Consider the following 13,792-nt stretch of genomic DNA (forward strand, 5'->3'; position numbering starts at 1 on the left):
GCCTGAGCTGCGGCCTTAGCATGCCAGCCTTGAGCATGCCTTGGAGACTGCCGTGTGCGGGTTGTGTCTAGCGTTTGGTTTAGGATTGGTTTGTGTTTTCATAGTTAGCTCTAAGTAATGAGAGGGGTGACTAGTTTTGTCTCTTCTCCTCCCCTCCCCCCCAATTCTTCTGGGGAGCCTTATTCTCTTGGCAGGACATGCCTGGCTTGCCAGGTTCCAAATGTTGCTTGTTTGTGGCAATAAGAGCCGCCACTCCAAATGTGTTGCAGCTTGGGCGAGTCCCTTGTCTTGCAGATGTTTTCCCTGCCTTCAAATCCGAGACAAGACAAAACAGGGAAACTAAACTGAGGCTGCCAGTGAGGGAGTGTTCCCCCTCCAACCACTTCTGAGTTGGGCCAGGCCCCTCCCTTGTACACCCATTTCCAGACACATCCAGTGCCCCTCACATCAGTGCAGGTTTCTCCTGAAAAGGGGAAGGCTACAGGGGCTCAAAAGCATTCAAGAGGCGGACTCTCGTCATACTAGCTCTTGCCCCTTGCTAGATCTGTGGTCTCAAAGCCTTTACCTCTTGGCTTGGTATTGTAGAGGTGATGGGTACCTCTGGTACCAGTGGGGTTGGAAAGTCCTGGAGCTCTAAGAAGAGAAACCCAGCTCAGATAGATCCCCTCCTTGTCTGACAGACGGTAACTATATGGCCATTGATACCTCCCTACTCGGCACCCTCAGAACTGAGCAAACCATCAGCCCTTGAGAGACGGACACACTCCAGTCAGTGGTATCGTCGTCTTGGTGCTGGTCCACTACTCAGGACTGCAAGAATGTATCTACTCTGAGGACTTGCCAGCAATAGAGGAACCAGTCTTCACTGCTCATGGGTACCAAATGTCTCCTGGTACTGAGACGTCAGTCCCCAGATTGCCATCACCCTCTGGTACCACGGGACACTCCATGTTTTCTGCTGCTGCCCCTCCCCTCTCATTGGGAGGATACTGAGGAGTATAAAGGAGACTTCCAGTCAGTCTCTGTCTCTGAGCAAGCTTCTCCCATAGATCTGTGTACGTCGGGAAGACTAACAGAAGATCTTTGTGCTTAACAACAAGGGTGGTGGGATCCCTAGGCCAGCAATTTGCCAGACCCTGAGGTCTGCCACATAAGGAAGCTAGAGATGTGCAGTCCTTTCCTCCCCAACGCAAGGAGATGTTTGAGGAGCAGGGTGGAAGCCTGGGCGGATAAAGAGGACACCCCTCAAATTCCTGTTTCATCCTCATTTCCAGGTGAGGTGGTTATGCCTCCACCTCACTCCATGACCAGTGATTTCTGGCAATTCCAGAAACTCCTAAAGAGGGTAGCTGATGCTACTCAAATACCATCGACGAGGTCAAGAGCATGCAATACAAACAGCCATACAGCCTGTGATCCTCAATCCCGCCAGTAGTGCAGCAGTCCTGGACTCAGCTGTGACTTTATGGCAAACCCTCACTGCCGTCTGACCAACTTGCAAAGGGTAACTAAGAAGTATGCTGCCTCTCAGACTCCCCCTCTCTGCCTGTGTATGCGCTAAATGAGCGGCGTTAGCACTACTGCTTCAAGTCTCTCCTGGAAGAACCAAAAGAGGCTAGACCTGTGTGGATGGACGTTTTACACAGCCGTGGCTCTGCAGTTTCACATCATAAACTATCAGGGGAACACTACTAAATATGCTTTTGCAAGAGTTACGAAGTACTGCCTACCAGTTCTTGGCAAAATATGATTTCCTGAATTATGCCATGTTTGCAGACTTTAAAATAGGCTTCCCCAGGGAGATGAGGATTAGTTCAACCCCTTTTATTGATGAAGGCAGGCTGCTGGCTAAGACACCACTTCAAGTGGTACCAGACACAGCTGAGCCGTCATTGGAGCTCGAGTCATGGTTGCAATCTTTGGGATTCCCCGGTGTGGTTCAGGTCCAGAAGACTGCCGAGGACCTTTCATGACTCTGAGCTGTTTAATGAAGACAGATTGGGTCTTGACACTCAAACACTTCAGAACAACCATCTGCTCCCTGGGCATGAATACCTTGGCCCTGAAGAAGAAAGCTCACTAGCAGCACTCTAGATCGAGAGCACCATCTTCTCAGGTGTGTTCATCAACGTTCATATGACCCTGCATGTAAGAAGCGAAGAGCTCAAAGATACATGGCAGCTTCTATCTCCATTGAATAGGTTCTTCTGAATTACAGTTGCATTAATAACTTTTTTGTACCCGTGCCTTTATTGTACAGAGCTGGGAGTGGAGCAAGCCTACCACGGTGACTGTTGCATCTGAGAAGGAGAGGGGCGGGGAAGGAGGACAGAGAAAGCAGATTTTTGGTATCTGACTACTTCACCTGGTGGATTTTGGGTTGTCACAAGTGAATCTGGAAGCACTAGTGGCTTTAATGGACTCCAGAATAGAATGTTTTGAGATTTTCAGTGTATGAAATGCAGCCTGCTATGTGACTGGTTTTTAGGTGAAAGGGAAAGAGATTTACAAATCTTTGTAATTAGATAATCACTAGAAATCTTTCTGAAGCATCTAAAATGTACGATAGTGTGGCTAACTGACATTTGCCAATCTGCATTTCATAAATCGCTTTGCACTCCACTGGTCTGGCTTTACTTTCCAGCAAAAATTCAATGACAAATTTCATTGTTTTCAAAACACACTTCGTAGTAGTGACTAGTATATTCTGAAGAAATTGAACAAAGTACACTTTGAGTTGTACTATATTTGCATTGCTTGCTTACACACTCGTTTGCAACCATTACTGAAAAATTATCCGCCCAAGACTTCAAAAAAAAAAATCAGTGCTTATATTTAGGCTTCAAAATCCATATTTAAAACTAAACAAAAGGCCTGATTTTCAAAAGTGCCAGCTGCCTGGCAGTTCCCACGGAATTCATTGGTTGGGGGTGTCATTTTGAGAAGTCTGGAGTCCTTCAGGTTCCATTTGTCTGTGACCCCTGAAATTCTGTTGGTGTGGAGAGAAGAGCGCGCTGGACTTACCCTGAAGGAGGTGTAACTTGCATACAGCTATCTCTAGTCTCGGGCCACAGATCAAATCTCTGAGATTGTCCCTTCCTGAAGGGCTCGCAGTACTTTCATAGTGTCTACAAAGTGCCTATTGCATTGTGGGCACTGCCAGAACCAAAGAGATTTAATGCTACTGAATTTGTCTGTGAAATATGGTTGGTTTCTGAATACCAGGTATAATCCTGGGGCTGTCGAGATATGAGACCCCAGGCAATCCAGTCAGAATCATTCTCCTGAACATTGAAATCACAGACCCCCAGTAAGCATTTGTTCTATGTAATTGAAAATTTGTTGGGCTGTGGAGTTCCAGGGTCTGTTAAACTGACCTGTCAGCTTTTTCCTTTCTTATCTCAGTACTGCTTCATGAAGTGGTTCAAAAAAGGAAACATCCTGCCTCCTAAACACTCAGTTGTTTGTAAAATCTATCCAGCATTGTTATGATGAGACTCCATAAAGCAAGTTCCATTAGGACTCCTATAGGAGAACAGAATCTCTCTCGGTGGGCTTGAGGCTTAGGATTCTGGAGTTTTGAATTAAATAAATAGTTCATTAACAACCAGTACTCATTTTGCAAAAGGAAAGTGGGTTCTATGGAAAACAGAGTAGCCTCCTATGACCCCTTGTACCCAACTAGTATCTTGCAACCTCATATTCACCTATTTTAGGAGATTGATAGATTTGAAAAGTCCTATTTTGCTGAACATCGTTATCCTTTAAAATTTGTGAGGATCGGTGAGCTCTATACTTCTCTTTCCACACAGTTGTTTAACAGAGGATGTGTTGTGTTACTGCTGATGTTGTAATCCCAATTGTACTACTCAAAACCACTGGTGTGTGGAAGAGAAAAAGCTTAGTTTTGAAAGATACACTGGAAAGTACTTTTAAAATACTGGATTTTGGTAGTCTTTTTTTTTTTTTTCCTCCCCCTTGATTCCTTTGTTATGGTTAAGGAACGCCTGTCTGGAATATCAACTCTGGTATTTATGGGTTTCCTGAGGACTTCCGGGACATTACAAGAGACATGAATTCTCACACCTTAATTGAAGTTTTGGGGATGTTGAAACTTTAACAAAAGCGTCTTTTCTCCCAGGACTTCATTTGGTGTTGAAATGAAACCGGTGGTAACGAAAACAAGTGACACGTGGCCTGAAAGCCTTTTTACTCTGTTGTTCAGCTTCCAGTGTCTTGTTCTTATGAAGTCATTGTGTTACTCTTCTCTAGTAAGAGTAGAGCCTTCCAGGGTAGGCGAGACCTGAATATTTTGTTTAATCCCCCCTGCCCCACCACAGACTTCTAGCAGGAGACAAACCCAATCCTACCCTAGTCTTCTGTATCCACCTTCACGTGGAGAGCGGGTCGGCGGGCCTTGTCCTTTGCAGCTTAGTGCTGCGAGGGAAGGGGAGAGTGGCACCGAATTCTCTGAAAGTGCCTTCTTTCCCAGGTCTCCCTACTTACCCTCTGTCCCACTTAGAGCAACTGAGTCAGTTCCATGCCAACCAATGGTATTGGAGCATAAAAACTATGGAGGGGGAGGGGAGGTCCTTCTTGGGGGAGTGAGAGGGCTAACGGGTTTAATAAAACAGAGCTTCTGAAAAGACCCTTGTGGCCAGAGTGTTGCTCTGCTTTTCCCCCTTCCCGTAGCAGTGGCATTGTTCTCGGGAGGAATGTTGCTTCTGCGGGCGAGAGCTCTGTGGCAAGTGATCAGACTGTGACTGTACGGAAAGGTGGTCTGCAAATCAATCCGACAAAATGCCATCGGGGTTAGTGCTGAACGCCCTCGTTGCCAGGCTCATAGGCGGCGGCATTCAGCACCTAACCAGAACACGTACTATCTTTTCTCCTTAGGTCACATGATGGCCCGCCCCACTAGGGCTTCCGGCTCCCGCTCCGATGTAACGCCCCAGCATGCACCATGCTGGTGATGTCACATCACCCAGAGATCCTGCTGGAGCATGGAGCCGGCCTACAAGGGGTCAGGTAAGTGACTATTTGAAAGTACAATGCCCAGTTTTGCAAAGCCTTACTGTTCTTGTTTGTGGGGTTTTTTGTTTACATTTCTTCTTGGGTCATGCGGCCTGAAAAGAAAGTGTCTCAGGTGATTGATATTCTGAATACCCCTGGTCTTGTAGCCTGGCTAATGGGGGCATTCAGGATATTTTGTTAAAGTTGATGCATATTTGCCAAATTGATTTGCAGGTCACCTTTAACTTACACAAATGTGCACATTTTCATAAAATATGCATTTGCCATATAATGGACCACTTCAGTCTGCGTTCTGTCTTACCACATGCCATGATTTTATTGCAAAAGTTCCTGGTTTCTAAAATGTTGATTTGACTGCAGAAGCTTCAGACCTAGTGCTCATGTCAGATTGGATTGGACCAGTCAGCAATCCAGCGAGGCCAGTGGCTTTCTGCAGCAGAAGTTTGTACTGATGTTTCAAGGAAGGTGTGGAAAAACTGCAGTAAGGCAGTTCTGGAAAGCTTTTTCCCAACTTCAATTAGCAATTTATTCATGTCCTGAAATGTGGGGTTTGGATCCTTTTCAAAACTAATCTGTATGTTAATATTTACTATAACAACTCTGAATCGACTTGTCAATGTAATAAATGTCTAGTCTTTTTAATCTTGTCAAGCTCATGGTCTTAGTATCTGGCGACAATGAGTTCCAGAGGCTAACTAGCCATTGTGCTTCTTGTGATTAGTTTTGAGTTGGCCACCTTTCAGTATCACTGACTGTCCCCTGGCTGGTGAAAGGGTGAATAAAAGCGCGCTCTGTCCATCTGCGGAACATGCGTTATTTGGTTTGCTTTTTTATCATGTCCCCTGGATAACAGTCATGGTCTTAAGTCTCTTCATAGGAGACTTTCCCTGGCCTCTGTCAGAGGGTGGGAACGGGTGACAGAGATCACGTGATGATTCCCTGTTTCTGCTCGTTCCCTCAGAGGCGTCTGCCATTGGCCGCTGTGGGCAGACAGGGCACTGGGTTAGATGGGCCCTTGGTCTGACCCAGCCTGGCTGCTCTTGTGTTCTTATTCAGGGTCCATGTCCATCTCATTCCCTTTCTCTGCAGGGGACATGCTTCGTTTCCCTTATTTAGTCGCTGTCCCGTCCTTTCCTTTTCCGGGCCACTCTGACCCAGACGCTACATTTTGCCTTTTCACCATGACGACTTGTTTGCTCTAGTAGCTTTTGTGAGGGACTTCGTGAGAGGCCTTTTGAAAGGCTCGGTGAATGGCTTTTGCCTTGTTTACTTCGTTGACTGAGATGTGATTTTTCTTGCAGAAACTCTGCTGGTTCTACCCTGTCATAGCATGAGCTTCCTAGTATCATTCTGTTTTTAAATGACAGCTTCAACCAAATTACTAGGTGCCAGAAAGGTGGTGCCTGGCCTGTAACTCCCTCCATGATTCTTAGTGCACCGTTAAACTGTAGGCACAACGTTTGCTGCCGCCCCGTCCATGGAGTTCTTTAGAAAGGGCCATGACTGCAGCGACTCCGAGTGGCAAAAGCGGATTCTTCCAGGCGTCAGCTGCCTTGAATGCCTTGGGATAGAAGTACTGCTGACCCCTCGGTGCTTCCTAGTAGGAGCAAGGGGAGCTGCTTCTGAGTGACTCTGTCTTTGTGGGCAGCTGCTTGTCAGGCCCTGGACTGCAGGGGACGCTCAAGTCACAGTTGTCCCTCTGGTAGAGGAATGTGCTCAGGTGGTCACTGTGGCGATATGGGTTGCTGTGCGTTAGTTTGCATCTGCTGCTTGTTGCCTCTGAACCTGCTTGTGCGGTGGAGTAAAGGACCCGGGTCTGCATGCGGTGAAGGCCTGGAAAGGGGCTGGTGTTGGGAAGCTCACCTGGCTAAGGCTGAGGTGTGCGGGGTAGGGCGCAGGCAGAGGAACAGGCGGTAGATGAAGAGGAGAGCCTGGTTCCCTTCTCACACTAGACGGTTACCAACATGTGTTTTTGCAGTGGTGCTTTCGAACACGCACCATGTCTGAGTTCTCGGGGGTGAGGGAGACAGCGGAGAGGGGCAGGGCTCCAGGGATAATGGTTGGCACAAACCTCCGAGCCAGAAGGTGTCCGGGCAAGAAACTCTGAAAAGCGTGGCCCATAACAGGGCCCAAGTTTGAGACTCTCCCGTGAATGCAGAGCCCCTGCTGGAGTGAGCTAGTTGCTGCTGCTGCTCTCTGGGTGTGGGGCTGAGCTCACCCGTGGCTTTGTCTTCCAAACAGGTATGAGGTGTGCAAGCTGGGTGTGGATGGCGTCGAATGCGTCACTCTCTCTGTGTACTTCAGGGACAAGAGACTAAGGCAGTCCGGCACTTCTGGGGCTGTGCTTTGTGGCCAGCCCCTGCTCATCTCTGTGCCGAAGCACAAACTCACACTGGATCACTTGTACAGTGTTCTCTTGGAGCAGATTGGGTGAGTACGGGCATGGGCCTGGGTGTGCAGCCTTCTAGTGTGAGCTCTGCTCTCCACCACCCTGAGGGCAGCAGGCTGCCCACTTCCTGGCTCAGTGCGTCTCAGCTTTTCCCTGGGAGAGCCTCCCGGCATGGTTTCTGCAGCAGTTCTTTCTAGTAACGGAGCTGTGTGTGAAGCCTTGAGGCCCCCATTCGTCGTTGAGCCCGGAGGGACTTGCCTGGTTACTCTCCAATTCGGCAACTCTACTCCACTTGTCTGCGACAAACTAGTTGCTCTGATTGGCCACAACGTCCGTCAAATGATTAATGGAAGAGAGAGTAAAAGCTAAAAAGCAAAAGAAATGGGTCTGAGAGTGGTACTCACCCCGACCCCCACGGTCTCCTGGAGGAAGGGAAATAACCCAGCTTGGGAGGGGGTGTGAGAGGAAAGAGTGGGTTATACATGGAGAGGTCCCCATTAAAATGTTCAGATATGCTGGCAATCAGCTCATGGGATCATGATATTCACTCTGCCGTGATCCAGTTTCAGAGAGAAAGCTGCAAAGATTTTTGGGTGGGATTGTCAAACACTCCGTGTTAATGCTGGACATGGTGGTTTGCTCTGATTTGTAAACAGCGAGGCTTGTTCATTGCCTTGAATTGATGTAGAACTGGGGCTCTTGACCTTTCCAGGTGACTCTGTCCCTGTTAAGAGTTTGATTTGTCTTGTGTATCCCAAGTTACACCTCACTTAAAAATGACTTACTTGTATAGCCAGACATGCATATACCAAAGTATCACAGCACACGAGTCGTGAGAAATTGCTGACTGACTTGTTTTACCATATAATTGTAAAATAACCAATTGAATATCAATATTGCACTCACATTTCAGTGTCTGGTGTATAGTGCAGCGTATACAAACCAGCCATATGAAATTGTGTACTGACTTGGTTGGTACTTTTTATGTAGTCTGGTGTAAAACTAGGCAACATCTAGATGAGTTGATGTGCCCCACAGGTACGTGTAGCCCTGGTTGAGAGCCCCTGAGGTAGGGGGTGCTGGCACTGGGCACTAACATGAATGTCTAACCAGTATTTTTCCTTTCTTTAGCCGCTACCTTAAATTCCCTCCGGCCAAGGAATCGTCTCGTGTGTGCCAGGATGCTGGGATCTGCAATGGTTCCAGTGGTGGCTGCGAAGGTAAAATCAGATCTTTTGTATGGGAGAAGCTTTGCCCGAAGGTCACTCAGACCTCCCTGTCTCAGCCTTCCATTTTGTGCTGCGCTGCGTCTGTGGTGCTCTTCCATTCCTGGGAGGGCTGGTTCCCCGCCGATTACCTCGCATCGTTGGAGAGGGCTGCTCATCAGCATACGTGATGGCGAGAGCCCACGAAACCTCAGGCCCCTCTGCCTGCGCAGTCAGTCACGTATGTGCACGTAGCGCACGAGTCTCCTGTCCTGACCCCCTCAGCCGCTCCAGGGGCAGGTGGCTGAGCAGGGGGAGAAGAAGGGCGGTGTGGCCACAGGAAAGTGCCCAGTGCCCTCCAGTGTAAAGCTGGAGGGGCACAGGCCTGGGCAGAGCCCTGCAGCCTGTGGCACGTTCCCCTTCTCCAGTGAAGACCCTGGCGCTAGAGGATCCTGCTGTGCTGCTGAGAGCAGCCATAGGGTAGAGAAGAGCTTCGAACCAAAGACGTGCTGCCTTGCTGCAGCGTGAGGGAGCTACTCCCTTGGACCTGCCTGTTTCCCGCTGCCTCACCTCCGCCGCATCACTGGGACTTGGCACATATTGTCAGCGATGCTGACGGGCCCGACTCGGAGCCCAGTATCCACCTGGGGTTCTTCCAGGACCCTTTGCTGGTTAGCTCCTCCGTCCCCTGCACGACACAAGTGATCCCACTCTCGAACATCCCCTGTTTGTTGTGCCACCCCGCTTCTCCCGAAGATGGGCTCCCGGGGGCCAAGGGGTCTGAGTGGCGTCAGGCAGACTTAGCCCCAGCATTTTGCATGGATTTGAAAGGAGGTGGGGCTGGGGAGGTTGCTAGTGAGATTTTCCATTACTGGCAACTTTCACATCCAGAGGGGATGGCTTACTTCCTGTTGGAACTAGAGCAGAAACTGAGGTGCCCCTGCGCTCGTGTAATACAGAAGATAAGCGTGTTCCCAACGGCCCCTGTAGAGTCTAGGGATCCGAGATGGTAAAACGCAGGCTGTATTACCTAGGTCCCTTGGCAGGAAGAAAGCCACCTCTCAGGTGCATGCATCTGATTATCAAATGCCAATTTCTTCCTTAAGCACGAATCTGTTTTAGCTGCTTTGCTAAAGCAGGTTCTGCCGCGTCGCCACTGGCGTGTGGCGTGTGCGACGCTGCGAGGTACAGGTGTCTCTGCAGGCTACAGAGCGTGTCATACTGTGCTTGTTTTGAATTGTTGCCAGTTGAAGAGATGGAGCATCAGGACGGAGATGAGGAAGGCAGGACAAAAGCACCCGAGACGGACTCCTGCCAGTCGCAGGGCTGTGCGCAAGATTCGCCGGGGAAGGAAGGGCAACATTGCAAGAAGCCTCTCTTCACCTTTAGCCTGGTGAATTCCTACGGGACCTCGGAGATTAACTCAGTTGTGACCGAGGGAAAACTTCTCCAGCTGAACTGTAGGTATCCTGGGGGTGGCCCCTCCCTGCACACAGTGCTGACAGCAGCCCTGACTCCTCTCTTTCCCTGCAGCGCACGCCACGCTAGCTATCGACTTGGAGCCACACACCTGGGAGCTGCTGTCTGAGGCGCAGGAGTCGCAGGTCAGTGGCTTGCTCCTGGAAAGGTTCATGTGCTCTCCAGTTGGGGCCAAGCAAATGCAGAGAGGCCGATGCAGAATGCAAGAGCAGCCGTCTCCTTGCAAGTACAGCCCCGTAGGGATGAGGAAATCGTATTTGTCAGCTCTGCAGATCTCTTCCCCTGCTAGGGACTCTGGTTCTGCCCCAGCCCTGGACACCTCGCCAGCCTGTCCTTGCAAAGCAGAGGACAGTTGTGTGCTCAGTAGGCTAGTTCAGAGCTCCCTTCCCGAGCACTTTGGGAGGCATTAGCTCTGTTCTGCTGAGCGTAACACCCTTGTCACAATGTTATTGACTTGCATCATGAATCGGAGCCCAGTTGGTAACAGTGATCTGTTCCGTCTGGCCTGGATCTACGGCCCTTACTGCTCCGAGAAAGGTGTGCTCCTCTGTACAGATACTGAGGCCAGAGTGGACAATTCTGATCCGATATGACAGGCCTGGCACGAGCCATAATTGTACCCGTGTCCTCTGCCCGTCCCCTTTTTTTGTCTCTTGTCCAATAAGGTTGTTAGCTGTTCGGAGTGGGGACTGTCTGTGGACATGTGAAAATTCCTTCCTGCTTGAGGGCTGACTTCAGCAATAAACACCCCCTTGCACCTCTGCAGGGTGCACTGCACGGCAGTGAGCAGTACAGATGTGTGTGCACGTGCACGCGCACGCAGCCATCAGGGAGGAGGCTGGCTGCCTACACCCAGGAAAGGAGAACTCCTCAGGCAGGCCTCTCAGGACCTGGAAGGGTACGGGGTGGCTCCTTTTGAAGCTAAGAGAGGAATGGCAGGAACCTGTCTTGGCATGGGAAGGTGGTGCCAGGTGCCTAGGAAGAGCATATTCATTTTTGGGATGCAAAGGGTTAACCTGCATCTTTTTTTGGTAGGCCTTTGACAAGGATGTCAGTGTGCTGCACTCGCAGAAGAAGAAAACTCCTGTAGCTCTTAAAGACTGTATAGAACTCTTCACTACAATGGAGACGCTTGGTGAACATGACCCCTGGTGAGTGTGGCAGCTGTCTGTCTTGGACTGGTGGTGTGTCTAGCACACGGTGACAGCATTGCTTCTTGCTCTCCTTCCTCTGGTCCTCCAGCCGCAGCGCTACCAGTGCACCTCGGCAGTTACCTTAGCCAGAACCTGTACTCTGCCTCCGAAATCGGCTACCGCTCCTGCCCCGAGGCTCTGAATGGTTCTGCCACCTCCGCCGGGACTTTCAGCACTTCATGCTCTTGCCGGCTGAATGCCTGCCCTGCTGCTCTTTGACACAATACTCCCTTGGCTCTGGTGCACCAGGGAGACTGACAACTTGGCAATTGAGTCCCTCGCCTGGCCACTTGGGCAGAGACTAGCGCAGTAGGAAGGGAAGAGGGCGAATTGCAAAAGACGACCTGGCGGCAGAAGAGGGTGGGGAAAAGTCCTGAAAGTGCAGTGTTCCTCGAGTTTTCTGTACCGCTCACTGGCGCCTGCACCCCAGGCAAAGGAGAGCGATTCTGAGCAGGCGTTGGGTGGAGATGTGGTGGCAGTGTGAAGGGTGCGGGGTGAAGAAGAGATTGCATACACGAGGAAACAGTTCAGAGTGGTGCTCTTAAAGCTGGTGTATCAAAAAGCCAAAGGGAGTACAGGCAGGGTAGGGCCAGGCACAGGGTCTGCAACAGGCAGAACATTGTTTCTCAGAGGCATTCCTTGCCTGTTTCTGCTCCTTTCCAGGTACTGCCCTAACTGCAAGAAGCATCAGCAGGCCACAAAGAAGTTTGATCTGTGGTCTTTGCCCAGGATTTTGGTGGTGCATTTAAAACGCTTCTCGTACAACAGATACTGGAGGGATAAGCTTGACACTGTGGTTGAATTCCCCATCAGGTAGGGTTCTCCCAGCCAGCCTCAGCTGGGCAGAGAAGAAACTCCGCTGCTGCTGTAGCTGTCGTATGGGCTCCTCGCTGGCCACGTAGCTCAGGACGGGCATCTGCCTCCAGGGCCACAGCTCAGTAGACCGTGGTGAAGCTCTGGCAACTGCCTCTGGGAAAGGGGTGCATGGAGCTCTGACCGGTCACAGCTCCTGAGCCTGGCAGGGGTGGCCGGGCCACTGCTTGGCTGGGATGCTGCCGAAAGTGGGATTGGCGGTCCCACGGTTTTACAGCTCTGAGTCCCTTTGGAACCAGTGTCCTGACAGGCCCTAACACTTGGCCCTTGCAGAACCCTGTGCCAGTTTTCATCAGTGTGCCCAGGGCAAGTGCCACGTGACTTCCATGCAGCCTAGCCTCCCCGTGAACATTCTTCCTTCCCAGTACCTGCTGGGCAGGAGCGCCAGTTCCCTCTTCCCACGCACACAGTGGCATGCGGCGCTTGAAGGGCGCTAGTCTGAGCGAGCGCGAGAGGTGCCTCTGTCGCCACCGCCGGCGCCCCCGGGCAGGGTGGTGTCCGTGCCCTGGAAGCGAGCCCAGGAGGTGTAGGAACACCTGGAGAGCCTTGGCAGTGCTGATCGGTGACACCGTGCCCAGAGGGGCCGCTGGCAGGTGTTGAGCCAGATACCTCTGAGCCAAGCAGCCAGTGACCACACCGGCTTGTGGGTCAGGTACAGCATTGAGGAGGGAGAAGCGCACCAAGCGGGGCAGGTTAGCCTGGCCTCGTGCTGGCAGCCTCCAGGGCGTCACTGTTACTAGGCCTGTCTCGTGGGGTGTGCGATAACCATGTGCTCAACCTGTGTTGCAGGGATTTGAGCATGTCCCCGTTTGTCTGTGACCCGACTGCTGATCCGTATGTGTACGACCTCATCGCCGTATCCAATCACTACGGGGCCATGGGAGTAGGCCACTGTGAGTAACTGTCTGCCCTGATCCGTAGGGAGTGGGAGAGCTGGTGGGGCTGGGGAAGAGGCTGATGGGCGAGCAGGGGTCCCAGGGGTGGGGCTGAGAGTTGCTCACTTGTCCCTGTTCCATAGCTGTGGATTGAGCCGAGGGAGCAAATCCCCTCAGAGCTGAGAGCGGCCACGCTGCCCCGCCACTCTTTGGGGGTCCGTGGCAGGCGTGCTGGGCGCTCGGGCTCCCTGCAAGGAGGCAGGCGGTAAGGGTTTGCTCCGCCCCCTTTGAAACTCCGCCACCACAGGAAGCAGCGAACCGTTCTATGAGCGAGGCTGCTGCACCCAGAGCTGGCGGGGCCTTGGCTTCTGCCGCAGTTGGGACGATTGGCGGGCTGGGCGGCTCAGCCCACAGCTGTCATTCCTGGGCACCTGTGTGATGGGACAGAGGCCAGCAGCGAGCCATGGAGCTAGGAGTGGCCCTGGTTGGTAGCACTGCTGCTGGCGCCCACACTATTCTGCTCCCCTCCCTCTGTCCAGAGCAGCGCAGGCTTGGTTTGACTCAGACCAGCGGAGCGACGATGGGAAAGCCTGACCCTGCGGGGATGTGGCTGGCTTTCCCGTGAGGCTGTGCCTTCCTCCCAGCAGCCCGTGCCTACACCTGTGTGCAGCACCTGTCAACTTAACTCTGCTGTGCAGGGCCAGGGCAGCCTCAGGCTTGAGAACAGGGTGAGAGGTAGCAGGA

At 51.5% G+C, this 13,792-nt stretch overlaps 1 protein-coding gene across 3 annotated transcripts in view; it reads left to right on the plus strand.

Moving 5' to 3' along the window:
* The window catches only part of USP4 (ubiquitin specific peptidase 4), a 58,018-nt gene that overhangs the window by 41,601 nt on the left and 2,625 nt on the right, over positions 1–13,792 (plus strand). For 2 of the 3 annotated variants that reach the window (XM_075939613.1, XM_075939614.1), the window contains 7 exons: positions 7,276–7,464; positions 8,555–8,643; positions 9,876–10,088; positions 10,162–10,232; positions 11,143–11,258; positions 11,964–12,113; positions 12,963–13,066. In XM_075939613.1, coding sequence (XP_075795728.1) covers positions 7,276–7,464; positions 8,555–8,643; positions 9,876–10,088; positions 10,162–10,232; positions 11,143–11,258; positions 11,964–12,113; positions 12,963–13,066 — 932 coding nt within the window. Of the gene's footprint in view, positions 1–4,896; positions 5,029–7,275; positions 7,465–8,554; positions 8,644–9,875; positions 10,089–10,161; positions 10,233–11,142; positions 11,259–11,963; positions 12,114–12,962; positions 13,067–13,792 lie in introns of those variants that run through there. The other variant, XR_012906559.1, reaches the window with a different exon arrangement.

This window comes from Pelodiscus sinensis, chromosome 11 (genome assembly GCF_049634645.1).
Source record: "Pelodiscus sinensis isolate JC-2024 chromosome 11, ASM4963464v1, whole genome shotgun sequence".
Lineage (NCBI taxonomy): Eukaryota > Metazoa > Chordata > Testudines > Trionychidae > Pelodiscus > Pelodiscus sinensis.